Genomic DNA, 22,157 nt, shown 5'->3' with positions numbered 1-22,157 from the left:
TCTAGATCTGTTTCTCTAACCTACATCTGAGTTTAAAAGTCTCATTGTTTAAAATAGTACTATCTCCACCAAATCAACGAGTAAACTAGTTTTAAATTACCTCCTGCAATTTTGGCAATGGTTTGCTTCAGTTTAAGCAGCTTTCTTCTTCTGCAGCTCTGCTTTTGAAAGCTAACCAACTTACAACTAATAAGTACATCTATACTTGTTTGATGTACAAAAGCGAAGCCTCAGGGCAAGATGCATGAAAAGTCTGAGTGGTGCCAGGAAGCTCCCCCAGTGACAGCTAGGTCATTGCTTCAAGTTGTATTTGAAAAAAATCTGCTGAAATACTAAAGCAGTTTTAGATACCAGCCCTCCACCAGGAGACTCTAGTCCTGGAATATCCATGGTGTTGCTGGACCACAGCTGTTGCCAGACCATAGAGTACTGATTTAGAGTAGTTCAGCCTTTACTTGATTTAAGCAGTTCTAAAGCCCCATGTCCTAGAAGACTGGCTCTTAAATTCAGTGCTAAGAAACGTCTTAATTTTACATTTTGAAGTTTTTTTTCCCCTGACAATTCTTGCAATTGCAGCTTCCTCTTTTTAAAAAAATTCAATAATACTGATTATTTGGAGGAACTTGTTTGCTACTTGAAGGGTTGGAAACAATTTGCACATTTTTAGTTTTCCTAGACAAGTCTGCCCAATACATTTGGAATCAAAATAGCACAGAGTATAAAATACATTTAAAATAAACTTCAGCAATCGTTCAGCAATTGTTTAATAGTTCAGGATAGGATAAATATTACCATTTTTTGTATTGTATTTTGTGCTGAATTAGGGAAGCAATTATCTGAGGACAGTTCAGAGCAAATTTGTCAAAATACATTGATTGTTTGAAGCAGGGTCTGTTATGGCTCTTTAACCCTTTGTTGAGTTGCTTTCATTCATATTAAATGTTACAAGTTTATTTTTCAGGACTGAGGTAGACCATAAACTAATCAAAACTTGTGAAGTGTGTGGGGTTGCTTTCTTAGTATAATTAAAAACTAAGTTTAAGATAATTTACCAATTTTTGTATCTAGCTGTCAACAGTAGGGCATACATTAAGTGTCCAGAGTTTTTTGGGCAGTTATAGAAAGGGTGTTGGCAATCTCCCAGGGAGAAATCCTGGTCCTTTTAAGTCCATGGGAGTTTTGCTGTCAAAAGTACCAAAACTTCCTCCCATGTCCTCTTGTCTGAGTGATTATCAGTGCTGAGTTCATATAAAAATGGGTCAAATACAATAAATGTTTCATATTTCCAAATTATATCTAATTTGGACTCAGAAAGTTGTAAAATTAAAGGGGATATCCTTACATGGAAACCATGCAAATGGAAAAACAAACAAACCCCAATCCTTCCCCCAAAACCTGAAATAAAGTAAGTTTGGGTACTATCCCTGTCTCTGTGTCCCTTGCCTATTCTTGTGGCTTTATAGTCCTATTTTTCTGAATCTTGATGTGGAAGAATAGCACAAATAAAGGAAATGGACTGACTCACTATTTGTGAGAGAAAAGCTGCTCACTGTGCTGTCAAAAGAACATAAAACTGAAAACCAGTGAGATTTTTCTCTAGTCTTTCAATTTATGGTAACCATAGGTGTTTTATTGTAACAATAACGAGAGGGAAAATCAGATAAATGTTTTTTTTAAAATTGGTTATATATCTTTTTAATGAGACCATGTACCATCTGAAATACAAGCTAAGATAACGATGTACAGGAAAGGTAATTTCCTTCTGGAAAAAGCTTAAAGTAATATATTTCTCATGAAAATGTCAGGCATCTGAGGACCCAGCAAATATGTGCTGTGAGCTATTGATTCCTTTCAGGTTGTTAAATAACAATTAAATATAATTTAATGACTTGTCAAACCTTTATAAAGCTACTAAACACTAGCAGTACAGTTACCAAATGGTATACAAGTTAAATATTTGTAATAAAATGTCCTGTCTTTTTAACTAGGTTGCCTTTTTAGTCACAGTAGTACAGGAGAATATAGTTTGAAATCTAACTCCCTTTTTATATAAAAACTTTAAAGTGAAATATCCCACCCTTTTAACTGCTTTGATGTCTGACACTTCCTCCTTGTGTCTTTGGAACCAAACTTAAAAATTCTGTTTTGTAAACACACATTTTCCATTATATTCATCTACTTGAACTCCAGAAATAAGTTAAGTACCTAAGGTACTTGGCATGTTGCAAAGTGTCCTCCTGAGTGAAGGTTACTTATTATTGGTTTTAGAGTACTTGAGTGTGGAGTAGCAGAAGCCAAAATCTTTCATACCTCAGTAGAGATCTCCTCAAACTGAGGAAAGTTACATATGGATTATGAAGAGTGATAGAAATGTAGCCGTGTTAGTCTGGGGTAGCTGAAGCAAAATGCAGGACAATGTAGCACTTTAAAGACTAACAAGATGGTTTATTAGATGATGAACTTTCGTGGGCCAGACCCACTTCCTCAGATCAAATAGTGGAAGAAAGTAGTCACAACCATATATACCAAAGGATACAATTAAAAAAATGAACAAATATGAAAAGGACAAATCACATTGCAGAACAGGAGGGGGATGCGGGGGGGGGGGGGGAAGGAAGGAAGGTAAGTGTCTGTGAATTGATGATATTAGAGGTAGGGAGAGTGGGATGTTTGTGAGTTAATGGTATTAGAGGTGATAATTGAGGAAACTATCTTGGTAATGGGTGAGATAGTTCAAGTGTTTGTTGAGTCCTTTTTGGAAAGTGTCGAATTTTAACATGAATGACAGTTCAGAGGATTCCCTTTCAAGTGCAGATGTAAAAGGTCTTTGTAGCAGAATGCAGGTGGTTAAGTCATTGAGAGAGTGTCCTTTCTGGTTAAAATGGCAAGAAACTGTTTTTTCTTTGTGATCTTGTCTGATATCTGTTTTGTGGGCATTAATCCTTTGTCAAAGTGTCTGAGATGTTTGTCCAATGTACATAGCAGACGGACACTTTCGGCACATGATAGCATAGATTATATTTCTGGATGCGCAGGAATATGTGTTCTTGATCTTATAACTCACTTGGTTAGGTCCAATAATGGTATCAGCAGAATAAATATGTGGACAAAGCTGGCAGCGGGGTTTGTTGCAAGAGAAGGTACCAGGGTTGGTATTAGTGTGGTATGTCCTGTGGTGGTTGGTAAGAATCATCTTGAGGTTAGGTGGTTGTCTATAGGAGACTATGGGTCTGTCTCCCAGAGCCTCTTGGAGTATGGTATCCTGTTCCAGTATAGGCTGTAGTTTATTGATAATGTGTTGGACAGGTTTAAGTTGGGGGTTGTAGGTGATGACAAGTGGTGTTCTATTGTTGGTTTTCTTGGGTCTGTCTTGAAGTAGATGGTTTCTAGGTATTCGTCTGGCTCTTTCAATTTGCTTTTTTATTTCTCTGGGTGGGTAGTTGAGGTTTATAAATGCTTGGTAGAGATCCTGAAGCTTCTGGTCTCTGTCAGTGGGATTAGAGCAGATGCAGTTGTATCGAAGGGCTTGGCTATAGACGATGGATCGTGTGGTGTGTTCTGGATGGGAGCTGGAAGCATGTAGGTAACTGTATGAGTGGGTGGGTTTTCTGTAGAGAGTGGTGTCTAATTTTCCATTGTTGATTTGTACTGTGGTGTCCAGGAAGTGGATCTCTCGTGTAGACTGGTCCAGGCTGAGGTTGATGGTGGGGTGTAGGTTGTTGAAATCTCTGTGGAATATCTCCAGTATGGATTATGCAATCTCTCTGTTTTATCACTCTTGGGAGAAGCAATCAAGCAGGCCAGAAAGCCCATGTCTACACAGGGATTAAAATACCCACAATTGACCTGGGTAAGCTGACTCAGGTTCTCAGGGCTCAGGCTCTGGGTCTGAAAAATCACTACGTATATATTCGGGCATGAGCTGGCACATGAGCTGTGGGATCCTGTGAGGGGAGGGTACCAGGATTTGCCTCCAGCCCAAGTGTCTACACAGTGTCTATATAATTTTTTTAAAAAGAACCACACAAGCTAAACACCCATGTTAAGTGACCTGAGCCAACCGCAGCTCTGCTGTGGGTCTTTTATCCCAAAGTAGACATATATTATGTAACTATCTTACCAACCTCCCTCTCTGTACAACATGTGATTTTGGAGGAAACTCCTTATGCTCTGGAGGAAAATAGGGATTTCTGAATTCTCTTCCAGCCTTTTCTGTTCCACTGGGTAATTTTTTTAGAAATGGATACATGATAGACATGCATCAGTCACGTGGTAGTCCTTCTGAAGAGGCTGTCTATAGAAGATGAAGAGGTCCTGGTGAGGTATGAGGACCAGACAACTTTGCCTTCCTCTGTATGGCTCAGAATCAGGGAGGAAGTGCAGAGAGAAATAATTCTTGCTTTCGTTGAGAATTGAAGTGAATTGAGCTAAGCCAAAAAAGGCCACTTGCATTTTGAATATGTCTCTATATGGGGGGTTTGTTTAAAGAAGTTTTAACTAATCCACTTTTATTTCACACCTTTAGTTAACTAGATTAATTTTCCTGAGTGTCCTATTTAGACTACGGATGTGATGTTTACTTGTTACGGTTGACCGATGGGACCTGGAGCAGCCTCCTGCTATGGGCAGGGGGTGCTTCAGTCTCTTGGGGCCCACTGTGGACTGGGGTGCTCTAGCCTGGCCAGAGCAGTCCCTGCCCGTTGGAGGGGAAGGAGGCTGCTTCAGGCTGGTCATGGAGGGTAGGGTGGCTGCTCCAGTTGGGCTGGCGCAGCTCCCTGCCTGCCCCTATTTAATTGTTAAACTGGTTAAACATAACATTTAAACGATTAACTAATGTAATGGGATTTTACATCCCTAATATAGACAAGCCCTGAATTAGTCCTTGCCAACCCATACTCGTGTGTTTATCAAAAGGAGAGCATCAGGGTATTGGGCTGCACCTTTCTCCACTGTCTTCTCCAGGAGACTGGAGATGCTCAAGTATATTAATTTTCTATGATCTGTGGCTTGCTGATCCCACAGTTGTCTAAGTAATAGCATTCTACAGACACAATCTTATTTCCCTCATCCCCTCCTCTGGAGACAAAATTCCCATGGAGACACTCATTGGACCACAAGGTGGATGGGTTGTCAGAATATTTTTGCGGAAGGCAATTACTGTAACTTGTCAAAAAATAGTGAAACATTCAGTGTGGATATATTCTTGACAATGGAGTTCTATCATTAACCAATATATAATTCAAAGGGTGCGTGGGTTGGGGAGTCAAATGTTTTTCTTTGAAAGCTGGGAAAATCTGTAGAATGGAATGAATGCATGATCAAACTTGTACAGCTGAGACCATCATGTGTGTGGGAGGAGGTCAGATACAAGTTCATTTAAAAAAAAACACACACATACACACAAACTGCCTCACTAAAGAGTCCCCAACCAACTGTGCTCTTCTGAGGTTTTCTTGGATAAAGTCCTAAGCTAGGAATAGAAAGTGCATGGGAAACAATGAATTTTAGAATCATAGAACTGGAAGGGACCTCGAGAGGTCATAGAGTCCAGCCCCCCGCCCTCAAGGCAGGACCAAGCTCTACCTACACCATCCCTGACAGATGTCTATCTAACCTGTTCTTAAATATCTCCAGAGAGGGAGATTTCACCACCTCCCTTGGCAATTTATTCCAATATTTGACCACCCTGACAGTTAGGAATTTTTTCCTAATGTCCAATCTAAACCTCCCCTGCTGCACTTTAAGCCCATTACTCCTTGTCCTGTCCTCAGTAACCAAGAGGAACAAATTTTCTCCTTCCTCCTTGTGACACCCTTTTAGATATTTGAAAACCGCTATCATGTCCCCCCTTAATCTTCTTTTTTCCAAACTAAACAAGCCCAGTTCATGAAGCCTGGCTTCATAGGTCATGTTCTCTAAACCTTTAATCATTCTTGTCGCTCTTCTCTGTACCCTTTCTAATTTCTCCACATCTTTCTTGAAATGTGGCGCCCAGAACTGGACACAGTACTCCAGCTAAGGCCTAACTAGTGCAGAGTAGAGCGGCAGAATGACTTCACGAGTTTTGCTTACAACACACCTGTTGATACAACCTAGAATCATATTTGCTTTTTTTGCAACAGCATCACACTGTTGACTCATATTCAACTTGTGGTCCACTATGATCCCTAGATCCCTTTCCGCCATGCTCCTTCCTAGACAGTCGCTTCCCATCTTGTATGTATGGAACTGATTGTTCCTTTGTAAGTGGAGCACTTTGCATTTCTCTTTATTAAACCTCATCCTGTTTACCTCTGACCATTTCTCTAACTTGCTAAGGTCATTTTGAATTATGTCCCTATCCTCCAAAGAAGTTGCAACCCCACCCAGTTTGGTATCATCTGCAAACGTAATAAGCGTACTCTCTATCCCAATATCTACATCATTGATGAAGATATTGAACAGTACGGGTCCCAAAACAGACCCTTGCGGAACTCCACTTGTTATCCCTTTCCAGCAGGATTTAGAACCGTTAACAACAACTCTCTGACTACGGTTATCCAGCCAATTATGCACCCACCTTATCGTGGCCCTATCTAAGTTATATTTGCCTAGTTTATCAATAAAAATATCATGCGAGACCGTATCAAATGCCTTACTAAAGTCTAGGTACATGACATCCACCGCTTCTCCCTTATCCACAAGGCTCGTTATCCTATCAAAGAAAGCTATCAGATTAGTTTGGCATGACTTGTTCTTCACAAACCCATGCTGGCTATTCCCTATCACTTTATTACCTTCCAAGTGTTTGCATATGATTTCCTTAATTACCTGCTCCATTATCTTCGCTGGGACAGACGTTAAACTGACCGGTCTGTAGTTTCTTGGGTTGTTCTTATTCCCCTTTTTATAGATGGCCACAATATTTGCCCTTTTCCAGTCTTCTGGTATCTCCCCTGTCTGTCATGATTTTTCAAAGATCATAGCTAAAGGCTCAGATACTCAAGGAGCTGATAGAGGAGGTATCCTGGGATGCATTTCATCAGGACCTGGTGACTTGCTGACACTTTCCTAAGTGATTTTTAACTTGTTCTTTGTGTATCCTATCTTCTAAACTTACCCTCTCTCTGCTTGTATTTACTACGTTAGGCACACCTCCAAACTTCTCAGTGAAGACCGAAACAAAGAAGTCATTGAGCATTTTAAAAAGCTTTAACTTTTGTATAATAAATTTTGGCTAATATTGAGGGGGAAATGATTGATAAGACTCAAAATGATGAGTGCATTGTGGTGACTTATGTCTAAGTCTACTGCTGTGAAATATATAACTCTTGTGTATAAAACATTCAGAATTCTGTTTTTTGTCTAAATTTGGAACCATGTTATGGTTAGTTATACATAATAATGCTGCAAATCTTAGTGCTAGTAAAACATTCACGTCTTCTTACTGATAAAGTACAATACAGTAACTTGCAAATGATAGCTATTCAAATAAAAGTAAATGTATTAAAAATGTTCCCATTGTTAAAACCTTTAATTTGAAAACCTTAAAAGCATATTTGTAATCTGCCACAAACTAAATGGACGTTTAGAAGTTTTTTAAAACTATATAATGCCATTAAATGTTTAATATAAACCAGATTTAAAACTATATAATGCCATTAAATGTTTAATATAAACCAGTGTTTTAGACAGCAACACACCATGTTGGATATTTTTGGTGGAAGAGTTTTATGCACTATTTTTAATGTGTGAAAGTCTGTGAGAAAAGCTTATATAGATAGAGGTAGACAATTTTATATGTATCTACAAAAGCTTCTCTCTCAGACATCTACACATGCACCATTCATTTCCTAGTGAATCCTTGCTCCTTCATTGTTACCAAAGAAGGTCACAGATAGACTCCCTACCTTTGCTTTCTGTGGCTATGTCTACACTACAATGAATTTGTGTAACTTTTTCCGATAGTGTTTTTGGAAGAGGCATCTCTGAAATTTGGCCTGAAGACAGTGGGCCAAATTTTGAAAAAGTCTCCTCTTTCAGAAGAGCCCTTCTTCCTTGTGGGAGGAGGAAGACAGGGCTTCTGAAAGAGCATGTCTGCTCTTCTGTGCAAAAAAAAAAAAAAAAAAAAAGCAAAAGAGCAGAGTGGTGGAGTTTTTCTGGGATAACTCCATAGTGTAGACATAGCCTGAAAATTGAAAGGAAAAAAATATGCCCTTGATGTATGTTCTGGTTAATAGAGAATGCAAAGCAGACCAGATGCCAGAAATCAACACAGTGACACTGCTAATCACACATAGCTAGAGTCCTACCACATTCACAGTTCTTCACTTTGGTCAATTTCACAGTTATAGAATTTTAAAAATAGTAAATTTCAGGGTTTCAGATATTGTAACTGTGAGGGTCCTGACTCAAAAGGGAGTCATGGGGGAGAAGGGGGAGGGGAAGGTCACAATGTTGCCACCCTTATTTCAGTGCTACTGCTGACAATGGCATTGCCTTCAGAGCTAGGCTCCCACCCCTACAGCTGTGGCACTACCTGCAACTAGGGAAGATATGTATGATCCATCCCTGGGAGCTACTCCTGCATGGGAGTATGAGGACCTAGCCCTTCTCTGCCCAGCTGGGACTAGCATATGTAGACCAACACAAAGAAAGAGCCCCCCCCCCCCCCACTGTCATCTCCCCCTATGCTAGCCAGATTTTATAGTGGAGACCAGATTTCATGGGAGAGATGAGATTTCACAGTCTGACACACATTTTTCATGACCATGAGTTTGGTAGGGTTCTACACATAGCCAGAGGAATATAAACAATAACAGGAAAAACAAAATGCTAACAGTTGTTAACACACACCATTTTTATAAGGGGAAATTATGTCAAATTTAAAGTCACAATGGTCAAGACTTTGCAGATATAAAGCAAAGTGAAGCTGTACGCAAGAGGCAGGCCCCTGCTCACAGGAGTTGGCAAGAACAGAGCTGATATTACAGAAACACTCATACCTAAGAGGTACTAAGCACAGGCCAGGAGCACATTCCAGAGTGGTCATAAAAACACCTTGTTAAGAAACATCTTGGTACAATCACTCACCCCACAAATAGCATACATATTGACCCAGGTTCAGGACAGGGTCTCAATGACAGCATGTTTGATAGTGATAGAACCCCCGTGTATAAGGAATTGGATGGATCTCGGTAACATCAGAGGGTGGCCACCTCAGGAGTGACGTGTAACTTGTTTGTACCCGAGTATAAAAGGGTGGTGTTTGTCCAACCAAGGGGGCAGTCTCTCATCCCTGGCACTGTCTGAGTTGTGTTCATTGTCAGAGGGTACATGTGTAGTGCTTCAGTAATGTTTACTGACCACTACTCTTGTACTTTGACAATAAACCTGGCCTTCGATCCTGATCTGAATTTGTGGTCTTTAGGGCACGGAGGGTGGGGACTATGTAGGGGGGCCCTGGGACTGGATTACCTTACCTGGCCCGGGGCTGGGTTGCTGCACCTAGGCAACAGTGGCTAGATGAGGGGCTGTGCCAGGATTGCTGCAGCTGGATCATGGCCTCTCCTCCTACCCATGCCACAGTGGAAAGGTGGGGGAGGACGCCGCCAGCTCTTCTGTGGCCAGATGGGGGCTGGACCATGGTGTCTGTCCCAGGATTGGGGCCAGTGACAGGACACTACGGCTAGATGGGGCCTGGGCCCCGATTTGGGCCTTGTTGGCCAGGCTGCAGTGGTCAGAGTAACTGTTGCAGCAATTGCAGGGCCTCCAGAGCTGGGCTGCAGGGTCTACCCCAGGAGCACAGTGGCTGGGGACAGACTCTGGCAGTCAGAGGCTGGAGCCAGGCTGCTGAGGCCTGATGGAGACATCTGCTGCCGCTAGTCCCTCTCACTATTCCAGCTGGAAGTGTGCCCTCTGCCAGCCCTTTAAACAAGCAGAGTGCCCCAGACAGCTTTTGCCACTACACAACCTGCTCTTACTGGGATGTACTGCCTTACTTTCACCTCTGGTTAAAGGTGAAATGGACCAAAAAAAAGACCATCTTGACATGAGTAATTATGTGTGTTTAAAATTTTGAATTAATTTTTCATTTTTCATTTAAAAAGTTGCATGTATTTTGGGAATGACAAAATAGCCATATTTGGTTGTGTACTGAGCCATATTTGGTTTGAGAACCATAGGTTGCTGATCCCTATATTAGGTGATGCCTTACTACCAGACACGTTCTCCTTTTTTGCCCAGGAAATTAATGTTTTTAGAGTGTTTCCAAATCAGGTCTCTCTTATGCCCGGAAAGCATGACAGTTTTTCTGTGGGAGAACATAGAAAGCTTGTATATGTACTGAATGTCTTCTCTTTTTATCTTCAGTCTACTCCACTGTTCCTTACTATGCTGCCTCCATCCTTTCCTATATATTGTTTCTCTGTCTTAACTGACTCATCTGGACAAAAACAATCTTATGCAGCTTGTGTCTTTCTTTGCACAAGTTACTTTTTAGTCTGCTGAGAAACAGAAATTGAAAGTCCAGAACTTTCAAGAAGCAAGACCTGCTAGATAAGCTAGACAAAATAGAGCTGTTCATTCATTTTATGAAACTAAGTGTAGGTGTAACATGTTTGTGATGAGATTTAACTGTAAGTGTTGTTTTTAAATAAAATGTAACATTTTATTGATTTAAGAAATAAAAAATTCAATTTTAAATAAAAAAAATCATGGTTTTTTTTTAATCTTTTTTTCTCCACCCTGTGTGCAAGTGAAGACATATTCTTGCTGTATACAGAGCTTTTAGACACTGCAGGCATCCCACGGTACCTAGGTGGCCACTCTGGCCTGCACCTCTGCTGCTCTGACTCGAGGCAAACAAATGTCTGCCCTCTGTCCCCTTGTAAATTCCTGGGAATATTGAAACTGTTCTTCCTATTTTCTTGGCAAGCACACACTTTTATCTGCCCAGGTGACGATGTCTGCTCTATGGAGCAAATGATTTACCCACTTGCAGGAATGCTGAGCTGCCAGAGCGTGTCAGTGTTTGGAGAGGGGGCTGGGCAGGGACTCAGGATGCCCTGTGATCACCTCCCATGCTTCCCACAAGACTTATAATCAAAACAGAGCTGCACTCTGGCTGCTGCTCTCATCTGTGATGGAAGTTCTGCAAATGTAAAGGCTCTCTGATGCCTGTGGAAGCGAGAGAATACACAAATCAGTGCTTTTCTTTTATGGGTTCTCTATCACCAGTGAAACTGACAGCACAAAAACCCTGCAACTGTAGACATAATCTTATACAAATGTGGGATGCCAAAAGCACATTACACCTATGTGAATTAGAGCCCGAGAAGTAGTTTTATGATTTTTTTGTCTTTTTTTTTTTAACAGAAGGTTGTAAAATGAAGATTAGAAAATGTACTATGTTTTATAGAGACTACTCTACAGCTTCATTGCTTCTGGTTATAGTATTTATGGAAATAGTGATACTATAGCATGCTTTGATCACCATTTTAACAGGTGGCTGCAGGGTTGTCATTAATCTAACCAGAATAGTGGTTAATTTCTACATCTAGGAAGATTTATGTGAGTGAGTGATGTTTGATCATCTCATAAGTGCTATTTATTCATACCAGTGAGAGACAGGAAGTAAGGACTGATACTGACTACACCCATTGGAGGAAGGAGAGCAAAAGATGACCTAATCTGAAAGCATAGGAAATTAGCTAGTTGTAGCACAAACAGAACTGGTCCATAGATACTATACTGCCAAGCCCAAAATTGTGCCAGCCCACTTCTGTTTTTCTGGTAGTTGGGACAATGATCTATAAGCTCTGATATCTCTGGACTTTGGCAGAGATTCACTTTGTCAGCCTTCAGTAAATTAACACCTACTCCTCATCCACAAGTGCTTGTCCACTTACACATAGGGCACAGCTATAAAATAGTTACTAATTTCCAGTGTACTGATGATCCCTGTACTCCATAATTCACGTGATAGAAAGTGTACTGAGCAAAGATTTAATATAGGATGCTGTAGTGAGATTTCAGATGACAGCTTCCCCATTAGGTAAAAATATGGGAGGGTGCAGTGTAAAGGCTAAATAGTAAGATCTTCTTTTTTTGTATCATTTATATAAATTGCTATTAGTAATTAAAACGAAACAGCATGTGTCCAATTACCAAACTACATTTTGTGATGTGATTTTTTTTTTTGTGTGCTCACTCACTAGTTGGCAAAATTGTCACTTTCAGTGTTCTCACAATAAGAAATACACAATTATTAAACTCTACTATAAAAATTCTTACCTACATAATAATGATGATGAAGATTGATTTTAATGTTTGTAAAGCTTCTTTGGATGCTCAGATGAGTTGTTGACGTGAGAGAGTTGATTTTTAAATTCTTTGTGTGTGACAGGCTACTGAGTTCTAATCTTGTCTCTGACACATACTCACACTGTGATAAATTGCTTAACATATCTGCCTCAGTATCCTCATTTTTAAATCGTGAATAATACTTACTTTATTGGAGTCCTTTGAGGATTGTTTGGAGAAGTACTTTGAAGCTGACAAATTGACAGTTGCTGCAGTATTATGATTTATAATTTATCATGGAGCCTGGTGTCCAAAGAATCCTTATTGTATTAGTGTAATATACAGAATCTCACAGGAAATCTTACAGAGCTGTCAGTCTTCTGCTGTAATGAAATTGGATCCTTCATAAAGGTGAGTGTTGAATCAAGTTCCCTACAGGGAAGTTAAATTTTTGTTTTCCTATGTAATATACATTACTTTCTCTACTCCTATCCCCTCCCTCCCATACCTATAAGTAAGGCCTCACCAAATTGACGGTCATGAAAAATGTGTCACGGACCATGAAATCTGGACATTTGTGTGCTTTTACTTACAGTATACAGATTTCAGAGGAGAGGCCAGTGTTTTTCAAATTCGGTGTCCTTGTGCAAAAGGGAAATGTAGGTGGTTGCCATGTTATTTTAGATGGGTTGTGGTATTGCCCCTCCTTTACTTCTCCATTGCCATCAGAGGTGGGCAGCTGGATAACACCAGCTGTTGATTGGACACCAATCTCTGAAGGCAGTGCTCTGCAAGCAGCAGTGCAGAAGTAATGATGGCAATGCCATACCATGCCACCCTTATTTCTGTCCTGCTGCTTTCAGAGCTGAGTGGCCAGTCATTGATGGCTGCTGTCTGAGGGCTCAGCTCTGCAGGCAGTATTTCTGCTTTCAGAGCTGGAATATCAAGCCAGCAGGTGTGACTCTTCAGCTCTGAAGGCAGTGCTGCTGCCAGCAGCAGCACAGAAGTAAGGGTAACAGTTCAATAACTTTGCAACACCCTCCCCTCCATTTTGTATCAGGATCCTTACGATTACAACACTGACACTTCAGATTAAAATAGCTCATATCATAATCGTGAAAATAACCAAAACTGATTGTGAATTTGGTAGAGCCCTACCTGTAACTACAGCAAATTCTATGGAAGAAATGTTAACAGAGCTCATCTTATTTTTGGCATATGTTTGAATTCACTTGGAATGTGTTTTCAGTGCAGATAATAATCCTATAGAGAAACTTGAAAATTATTTTCAAGTCTCTTTATTTCCTCCAGTCTGACTACACATATGTAAAAATAACTTTAATTTTCAAGCCAAAAAACTAGCCTGAAACCTTGTGTGAGGTTTTTTTTTCCATTTTATTGGGGATATTTTGTATGTCTTGTGAGTTTGATTTTTTTTTTAAATAACCAGTTAAAACAAAACAAAAAAGGTAGGAGAATACAGCTGTTTACAGTCACTAACCTCTAATAGCTTGTATAAGAATTTCAGGAACATTAAAGTTAAAATTCATATAATTCAGAGGTATCTGTTCAAACAAACTGAGACACAGTACAATGAGCAAATAGTCAATTTGTGCAAGTTCCTTTCATGCTCTTTCTCTTTGCAAAGTTATACATTGAAAAGTAAGGTAATAGCTTGGAAGATAAGGAAAAATAAATTAATGAGTTTTACCAGGCTATTAGTCATTTGTCATAAGAAAAGCTGGTAAAATACTTAAAAAATTATATAGGAGGACAATTGCCCACAAGGGACCATCACTACCTGAAGCAAATATGTAGAAAAGTAGTGAGAGCATACCAAATAGGCCTGCATTCAATTATAAATTAACTCATTAGTGGTGTTAGATCATAATTATAAAGGCATTTGGTATTGATACTTTTTAACAGCATGCTACCTTGTGAAGATACATTATATGATACAGGCTAGCAGTTAGCATTGAATGTACTAGAACTAAAGATAATTGCTAAAATCTGTACCACAGTGAATAGTGTAAAGTGGAGGGTTAAAACCACTGAAACATTCATTTAATTCAGTGTGAGGCACTGAATAGGAAAAACAATGAAGTGAAACTGATTACATCTGTAATAATGCCTTGCACTTTCAGAGCCCTAATCAAGGCCCACTGAAATCAATGGGAATTTTTTCATTGACTTATTGGAGATGGATTAGACCCTCATATGTCTTGCAGATAGAATTTTCAAAGTTCAGGTTATGCAGTGAATCACAGGGTCTGCAACAGGCACTTGTTGTTTCTCAGTCCTCAGATGTAACTCTGCTTAAGAAAATATGTTTAAAGGCAAAATATGCTTACCGGTTAGATGTATTGATCTGTATGTATTAATAGGTACAATTTGAGATTGCTTTCCAGTTTTTGATGGTGCTCACAGTTACAAATTTTCATTTGTCACACTTCTTGTCATGCCCAACCTGGGTCCAAGAAGTTCATGATCCAACCAGTAGACCAAATTTGTTGATGAATTGTTGTCATGTGTTACCAGAGTCATGTTGAGCATGTGCTGAGCTGGAGGAAAAAGATGGATCGTGTTACTTCTGAATAGTGAGTTGGTTTGTCTAGAGAAGGATTATCAACTCTTGGCATTGTATTGCATTTTTTCTAGGCATTTCAGATACTAAAATGTTTAGTTACCTAGACCTAAAGAAAAACTTAGGTATCTGTCCATGGGCAACTGGGGAAGGGAGGCATGGGAGGAGGGGCGGGGGTCCACAGGCCATGCGACCCTCCCCCCCCCCCCCCCCGGCCTGGCCTTTCCCTGCCACTACTCCGCCCTCTCCCCTAGCCCTCAGTAATACAACCTGGGGGAGGGGGAATAGGAATAGCAGGACTAGAGGTCTGGCACCAGCAATGTAGGTCTAGCTCCCCTGCACTAACTGGCAGTGGCGGAGGGAAGTGGAGTAATATGGTCCCAGCTCGCTCTGTTCCCCAAGCCGTGTAGCTCCACTTCCTGATGGTGAGTATAGAGGCAGTCCCGGCCCCTCTTCTGAGCGATGCACTAGGAGCGTGGTTGCATTGCTTTGCTTGCCCTGATGTTGCCAGTGAGTGCTAGGGGGAGGAGTGACCCTCACCGTGGGCACCAGTGCCTCCACCCACTGCTCACCATGGATGCCCAGGGACTCTGGCTCCACTGACTGTTGGCCAGCCCCTTGCTACTCCTGCCCTGCTGTTTGGTGGGGCAAATTCCCCCTTATCCCCCCACCAAGTACACTCCTGGTTCTATCAGTAACTTAGAATAAGGAAATCCTGCCAGGCATTTTTAAGGAATGCTGAACAGGGACTTTCAGATGGGTTTTGGCTCAGGCAGATACTGGAAAACTGAACTATATTTCTACAGATTTGCTTTCTTTCCTAGTTTCAGAATTAAACTTGTTTTCTAAATGAACAAAGTTTAAAATGGGGGCACCTGGAACTGTAACTCTTCAAAAGTTTGAATAAAATCTCTTTAGTGGTAAACACCAAAAAGACTGCTTAGCCAAGAGCACTGCTATGAGGAGGACGTGTTTCAGGAACTTATTGTGAAGCTGCTTGTTCAACTCACTTGTTTATTAGGTGGAATGCTAGGCTGTAGGCTGCAACAGATAATACTTGTGTGTAGCCTGAAAGACGCTTCTTTTGAACAACTAAAATCTTTGTTTGGATGATTGTAGCCCACATAGCTATAGTGGGATTGCTGTTTAAATTAGAAAAGGGGAAAACACAAAGTGACTTGGTTATCTGAAGCATTTGTTCCAAGTAGAGCAGGGATGGGGATCTCAGGCTTGGAGGCCAGATGCAACCCTGACTTGCCTGGATCTGGCCCCTGAGCTCAGAGCCTCCCCCCCCCCCCATCTTCCCCAGCATTGGGGAGCCTATGCTAGTGCTCCAGCCTGTCTGCTGTCTCACCACGGGCCTGGAGCACACACAAATCTACTAGGCTGGGCAAGGGGGAGTGTCGTGCTCCTCAGTTGGGGGAACCAAAAAAGGTTCCCCACTCCTGCAGTAGAGGAAAGATGTTTAGTATGTTTTCGCCACTTACTATATACTCGATATGGTAATTTAGAATATGATCTAAAAGTAAATAAAGTCGCTCCATGAAGACTCAGACTATGTGTAATTACCAGGACAGGACTGGAAATAAAAATCTAAAGAATGGTGTAGTTTTTGTTTGTTTGTTTTTTAATTCAAGTCTTTCAACAATCTGTAATTGATTGATATATAGCTTCCTTAAGAATTAAAAGATGCTGCTCACTATCCTAGCATATATAATTTCGTTTTACGTTGCTGCTGACTTTCAATATGGATATTTTATAATGCTAAAATCATTCACTCTGCCTTTATATTTCTTCAAATTTTATTAATTGCATTTAAATATAATTTCTTTTCTAGCATCTGTTGTTATTTGTGGTATTTCAACTTTTTTCCTCAACCCTAAATATTTAACTTAATTTCACAGTTCAGAAAATCTGCCTTTGAAGTGTGTGTGAAATAAATACAAGAAAGGGTGTATAATATTCCAAGGCTTGTTTAGATTAACTTTTCTATGTGTGCATGAGAGTGGATGTCGATATCTGCTTATTATTTTTCAAGTGGAGAGACAAGATGGGCGAGGCAATATCTTTTATTGGACCAGATTCTGTTGGTGAGAGTGACAAGCTTTCAAGTTGTTCTTCAGGTCTGGAATAGTACAGGTTGGACCAGTGGTCCCCAACGTGGTGCCCGTGGGTGCCATGGTGCCCGTGGGTGCCATGGCGCCCGCCGGGGCATTTGTGTGCGCCCGCTGACAACCTGGGCCGGCCCCGCCCGCGGCGCACAGGAGGCACGGACCCCAGGCACGCGACATGCACTGGCACCGTGTGCGCGGCGCTTGGGCGGCCCCAGCCCTGGGGCACATGCGGGCACTCGGGCGCGCGGCACTTGAGCGGCGCCAGTGCTGGCCCCAGGCACGCGGCTCGGGCGGCAGCGCCGGACCCGGGCCCACGGCACAAGGCGCCCGGGCCCTAGGGCACATGCTGGCGCCTGGTGCAAGGGCATCCCAGTCCCCTGGCGTGCTCCCAGACGCGCAGCCCCGCCCCCCGGGCGCCCGGTGCGTGAGTGGCCCCGCCCCCTGGGCGCCCGACGCGTGAGTGGCCCAGGCGCCCGGGAGCCTCTAAAGGTTGGGGACCACTGGGTTGGACCTTTTTGTCTGGCACTGGCACCCTTGGGATCTGACTGATCCTAAACAAGGGGATTTGCCAGACCAAGGGAGTTCCTGCCCCTTATGCCTTGTGCTGCCCTGCTGCCCCCAGGGTTAGGGCTCTAGGTTGGCCCTGCTGTTGCCCCAACCCCCTGGGGGCTTTATAGCTGACCTAGCTCTGCTGCTGGGTCCAGAGCTCTGCAGCCCTCCAGCTCTGTTGCTGGGGCTGTTCTGGCCCCAACAGCCAGGGAGCGCTGGCCCTGGCCCTCCAACTCTGGTGCCAGCTCCAGAGTCCTGGCAGGTGGGGGGAGGGGGGAGTAGGCTGTCCATTCCTGTCTCCTGAGGGGGCAGCCTCAGAGATTACTGGGGGGACTGGAGTGGCACAGCAGCAGTGGTTGGGTCCCCCCACGCTCTCCGTGGCAGTGGGAGTTGTGGGTAAGTGGAGCACATTTGTCAAGTGCATTCACTCAGCTTCCCTGCATCTCCCATCACTGTGGGAAGTGCAGGGGGAGGTCTAGTTGCTGCTGCTGCTGCCACATCGCACCAGGCTCCTCCTGCCCGGTAATCTCTGTGGCTGCTCCCTTGGGGGATGAGGTTTCATGGAGGGGAGAGGGCAGGTCGGTGTCAGGAAGGGATGAGGTTTGGTGAATGTAAATGGACAGGCTCCCCCTCCGCTAGGGATGTTAAAATGCATTTCATTAAGTAACTCTGTAACTGCTGAAACAAAATACAGGACTATGTAGCACTTTAAAGACTAACAAGATGGTTTAATAGGTGATGAGCTTTCGTGGGCCAGACCCACTTCCTCAGATCAAATAGTGGAAGAAAATAGTCACAACCATATATACCAAAGGATACAATCTGTAACTGCTGAAATTGTATCAGTTACTTGGTTGCATGTGGTGGGGCAAGTGGCTCCTTGGGAGCTGGTATGCGCATGGTGCCTGGATGTAAATGAAGGTCAACTGATGAGCTGTTACACTTTCATGTCCCTACCTGCCACCCATCCTGGCCGGCTGGGACTCCCAGGATGGATTCATTATGCAACTGCTTCTGCAGAAGATGGCCTGCTGGCTGGAGTTTGAGACCTTTCGTTTAGCATAAGTAGTTAACACATATTCTAGGGACTATTCAAGGTAAAGTGGCCTGCCTGATGATACACTGTGATAAGACAAAAGGGGGGGTTAGCAGGCTGTTTTAATGAGTCATAAATCCACTAATACCAACCCTGGTACCTTCCCTTGCAACAAACCCCGTTGCCAGCTTTGTCCACATATTCATTCTGCTGATACCATTATTGGACCTAACCAAGTGAGTTATAAGATCAAGAACACATATTCCTGCGCATCCAGAAATATAATTTATGCTATCATGTGCCGAAAGTGTCCGTCTGCTATGTACATTGGACAAACATCTCAGACACTTTGCCAAAGGATTAATGCCCACAAAACAGATATCAGACAAGATCACAAAGAAAAAACAGTTTCTTGCCATTTTAACCAGAAAGGACACTCTCTCAATGACTTAACCACCTGCATTCTGCTACAAAGACCTTTTACATCTGCACTTGAAAGGGAATCCTCTGAACTGTCATTCATGTTAAAATTCGACACTCTTCAAGAAGGAATGAACAAACACTCAAACTATCTTACCCATTACCAAGATAGCTTCCCCAATTATCACCTCTAATACCATTAGCTCACAAACATCCCACTCTCCCCACCTCTGTCATCATCAATTCACAGACACTTACCTTCCTTCCTTTCTCCCCCCCGCATCCCCTCCTGTTCTGCAATGTGATTTGTCCTTTTCATATGTGTTCATTTTTTTAATTGTATCCTTTGGTATATATGGCTGTGACTATTTTCTTCCACTATTTGATCTGAGGAAGTGGGTCTGGCCCACGAAAGCTCATCATCTAATAAACCATCTTGTTAGTCTTTAAAGTGCTACATTATCCTGCATTTTGCTTCAGCTACCCCAGACTAACACGGCTACATTTCTATCATAAATCCAGTCTCTCTAATTAGTCTATGATTTTAGTGTCTAAGAAAGTTTTGAATTTAAGCTTTCAGCTTAGACTCTTGAAAATGTTGTGAAGGTTTCCTTTGATGATGACGACTGGCAGGTTATACATTGAGTGATCACTTTGTGAAAAGCATTCACCCACACGTGATGTGGTATTTTTGTCTTTATCATTTTCTGATTGTCTGATTTTCCCGACATAGTTGCTTTTAGAGAATTTAATTCACAGGATGAGGTACACCTTGTTATAGGCATTTGTAGGATGCATGGTTTTTGAAGGGGGAGATGTTGGTCATTATAGTGGTGATACATTTTGATACTCTGTGTGTGTTGTTCTGGTGGGGTCAGGTGTCAGTTTGAGTTGGTGTCCTATTCTGTGGGGAGCTTGCCTCTGATACCGAGACTGAGAATTGGGTGGGTTATTTGAAGACCAGAAGAGGGGGTTCAGGAAAGATTTTTCAGGATAGAATCCCTGTTGAGTGGGAGCTGTTGTAATTATTTTATGGTACTCCTCTATATGGGTTCCAGTGAGGGATGGTCAGTGACAACAAGATTTGTGTGGTTGAAGAGGGTGTTCTTTCTTTACTGAAGCAAATTCTCTCTGGGTATTTAGGTGGCTCCTGTGGTGTAGTATCTATGCTTGGTGAAGGCTTTTGAGTGCATTCAGGTGTATACGTTGGACTTTCTCCTTGAAGCATATTTTGGAATATCTGCGTTCCTGATTGTCTGCAACAGATTTCTTGGTGTGTGTGAAGTAGTTACTAGATCTAGGAAGGCAAGTGTGGTGGTGATGGGTTTTTTGTATATAGTTGTCTGTCTGTAGGTTTCTATTTTGAAGCTGATCATGGTGTCCAGGAAGTTAACTGGTATGGGAGTTTGTTTCTTCAGAGGATGCAAATATAACCAATGGATCTCAGGTGGAGATTGGTTTTGTTGTATTTATCCAAATTTTTTTCTTCAAGGTGTCCCCTAAGGAGGTTGGCATATTGGGGAAGTATGCTGGTGTCAGTGGCTGTTGACACAAAATCTTCTTGTCTGGGCCTCCCTAGAATCTGGTCTCAAGGAGAATGTGAGGAGTGTGTCTTTCTTCTTCACAGTCTGGGGCCACATCAGTGAGGGTCTGTTTGGGTTATTTTGCTTCATATGTGTGCAGCCCCTGACTAATTTTTTTCCCCCTGTGGATCAGTGACCCATGACCCCAAGCAAGTTTCCCACCCCTGGTCTAAATGCTGCAGAGTTTGTGGAGGAAGTCAGTTGTGTCCTGGAGGAAGAAGGCCCTTTGTGTGGGGTGTGATTTGAGGATGGCTTCTAGGAATTCCAATATTCCTTTAGCGTGGTGGGCCCAGATATGTCAGTTACAGTAAAGTACTGTGTCTTAAAATAGGAAGGGAGAATGAATATTATTATTAAAAGAACGCTGATCTGGTCACACAGTTTAACTCCCCCCACCCTCCAAATGTCACTCTAAAGTAAGAGGAGTTTTGAATGTGATACTGCAGATGCAGAACAGCTGTTGACAATGCCTGCAGTTATAATTTATATTAATGCTGCTGGCTTTTTGACCTGTGGAATGTACAAACAAGCAAGAATTTGAGTAAAGTAACGGGAAATAGCTTTGCATCTTCTGTGACTCGGTTTCCTTTTTACCCCTCCTTCTGCAAGTGAATCATGTTGGGGAAAATTACCAGATAGTGGGGTGCGCGCTCGCTCGCTCTCTCTCTCTCTCTCTCTCTCTCTCTCTCTCTCTCTCTCAAATAATGATCTGTTTTTACGTTTATTGCATATTTCATCTGAGCACCTTGAAGAAACTGACAGAACTAAATTAGCTTAATCTTTCAGCAGTTTATTATAACTAACAGGCGGAAATGTGGCACAGAAAATTACCGTATATACTCGAGTATAAGCCGACCCGAATATAAGCCGAGGCACCTAATTTTACCACAAAGAACTGGGAAAAAATATTGACTCGAGTATAAGCCTAGGGTAGGAAATGAGGCAGCTACTGGTAAATGTAAAAAATGAAGATAGATACCAATAAAATTACATGAATATTTATTTCAAAGAAAAACAATAACCTAGCTCTGTAAGTGGAAAAGGGGGTCAACAAAAACAATATGGTATCAAAAATACCGTAACTTTAAAAGTACAACAACCTTAGCTCAATCAGCAACCAAGCTCAATCAGCTCCCCATAGCTCTTTTCCTCAGGTGTCCCGGCTTCCTAGCTGTTTTCGTGTTTTTAGCTGAGGGAAACTTGCAGATGGCAACTCCCTCTCCACATATACCATTCCCCCGACACAGAGGATAAAATATTTCCACAATCCCTGGGCAGATCCTGCTTTCCATAAGGATTTTATCCTTTCCATTCAGGCCCCTTACCTTATCTCTTCTCTTCAGCCTGCGCCGAGCCGCGCTTCTGCCTCCGGACCCGCCCTCTGCCCACAGCACAGTGACAAGCCAATCACTGGCAGTCACTGTGCAGCCAACAAGCCTATGTATGTGCGCTGTTCATCGCACATACATAGAGCTTTCAGACCTCAGAAATTGACACGAGATACTTTGATGATGAATTTACAGCGCAGTCCATAACAATAACACCTCCTGACAGATACGACAACTTGGATGCCTTAGAACCTGACCAGC

The 22,157-nt window shown here is 42.1% G+C and overlaps 1 protein-coding gene across 11 annotated transcripts in view; it reads left to right on the top strand.

Moving 5' to 3' along the window:
* USP6NL (USP6 N-terminal like) overlaps window positions 1–22,157 on the top strand; it is a 240,383-nt gene that overhangs the window by 76,527 nt on the left and 141,699 nt on the right. The window contains exon 1 of one of the 11 annotated variants that reach the window (XM_089778303.1): window positions 15,110–16,469. The exons of the other annotated variants lie outside the window; for them this stretch is intronic. Coding sequence (XP_089634429.1) covers window positions 16,409–16,469 — 61 coding nt within the window. The 5' untranslated portion in view covers window positions 15,110–16,408. Of the gene's footprint in view, window positions 1–15,109; window positions 16,470–22,157 lie in introns of those variants that run through there. 11 annotated transcript variants of the gene reach the window in all.

This window comes from Pelodiscus sinensis, chromosome 1, assembly GCF_052426305.1.
Source record: "Pelodiscus sinensis isolate ZL-2025 chromosome 1, ASM5242630v1, whole genome shotgun sequence".
Taxonomy (NCBI): Eukaryota; Metazoa; Chordata; order Testudines; family Trionychidae; genus Pelodiscus; species Pelodiscus sinensis.
This window is presented reverse-complemented; position numbering and strand designations above follow the sequence as displayed.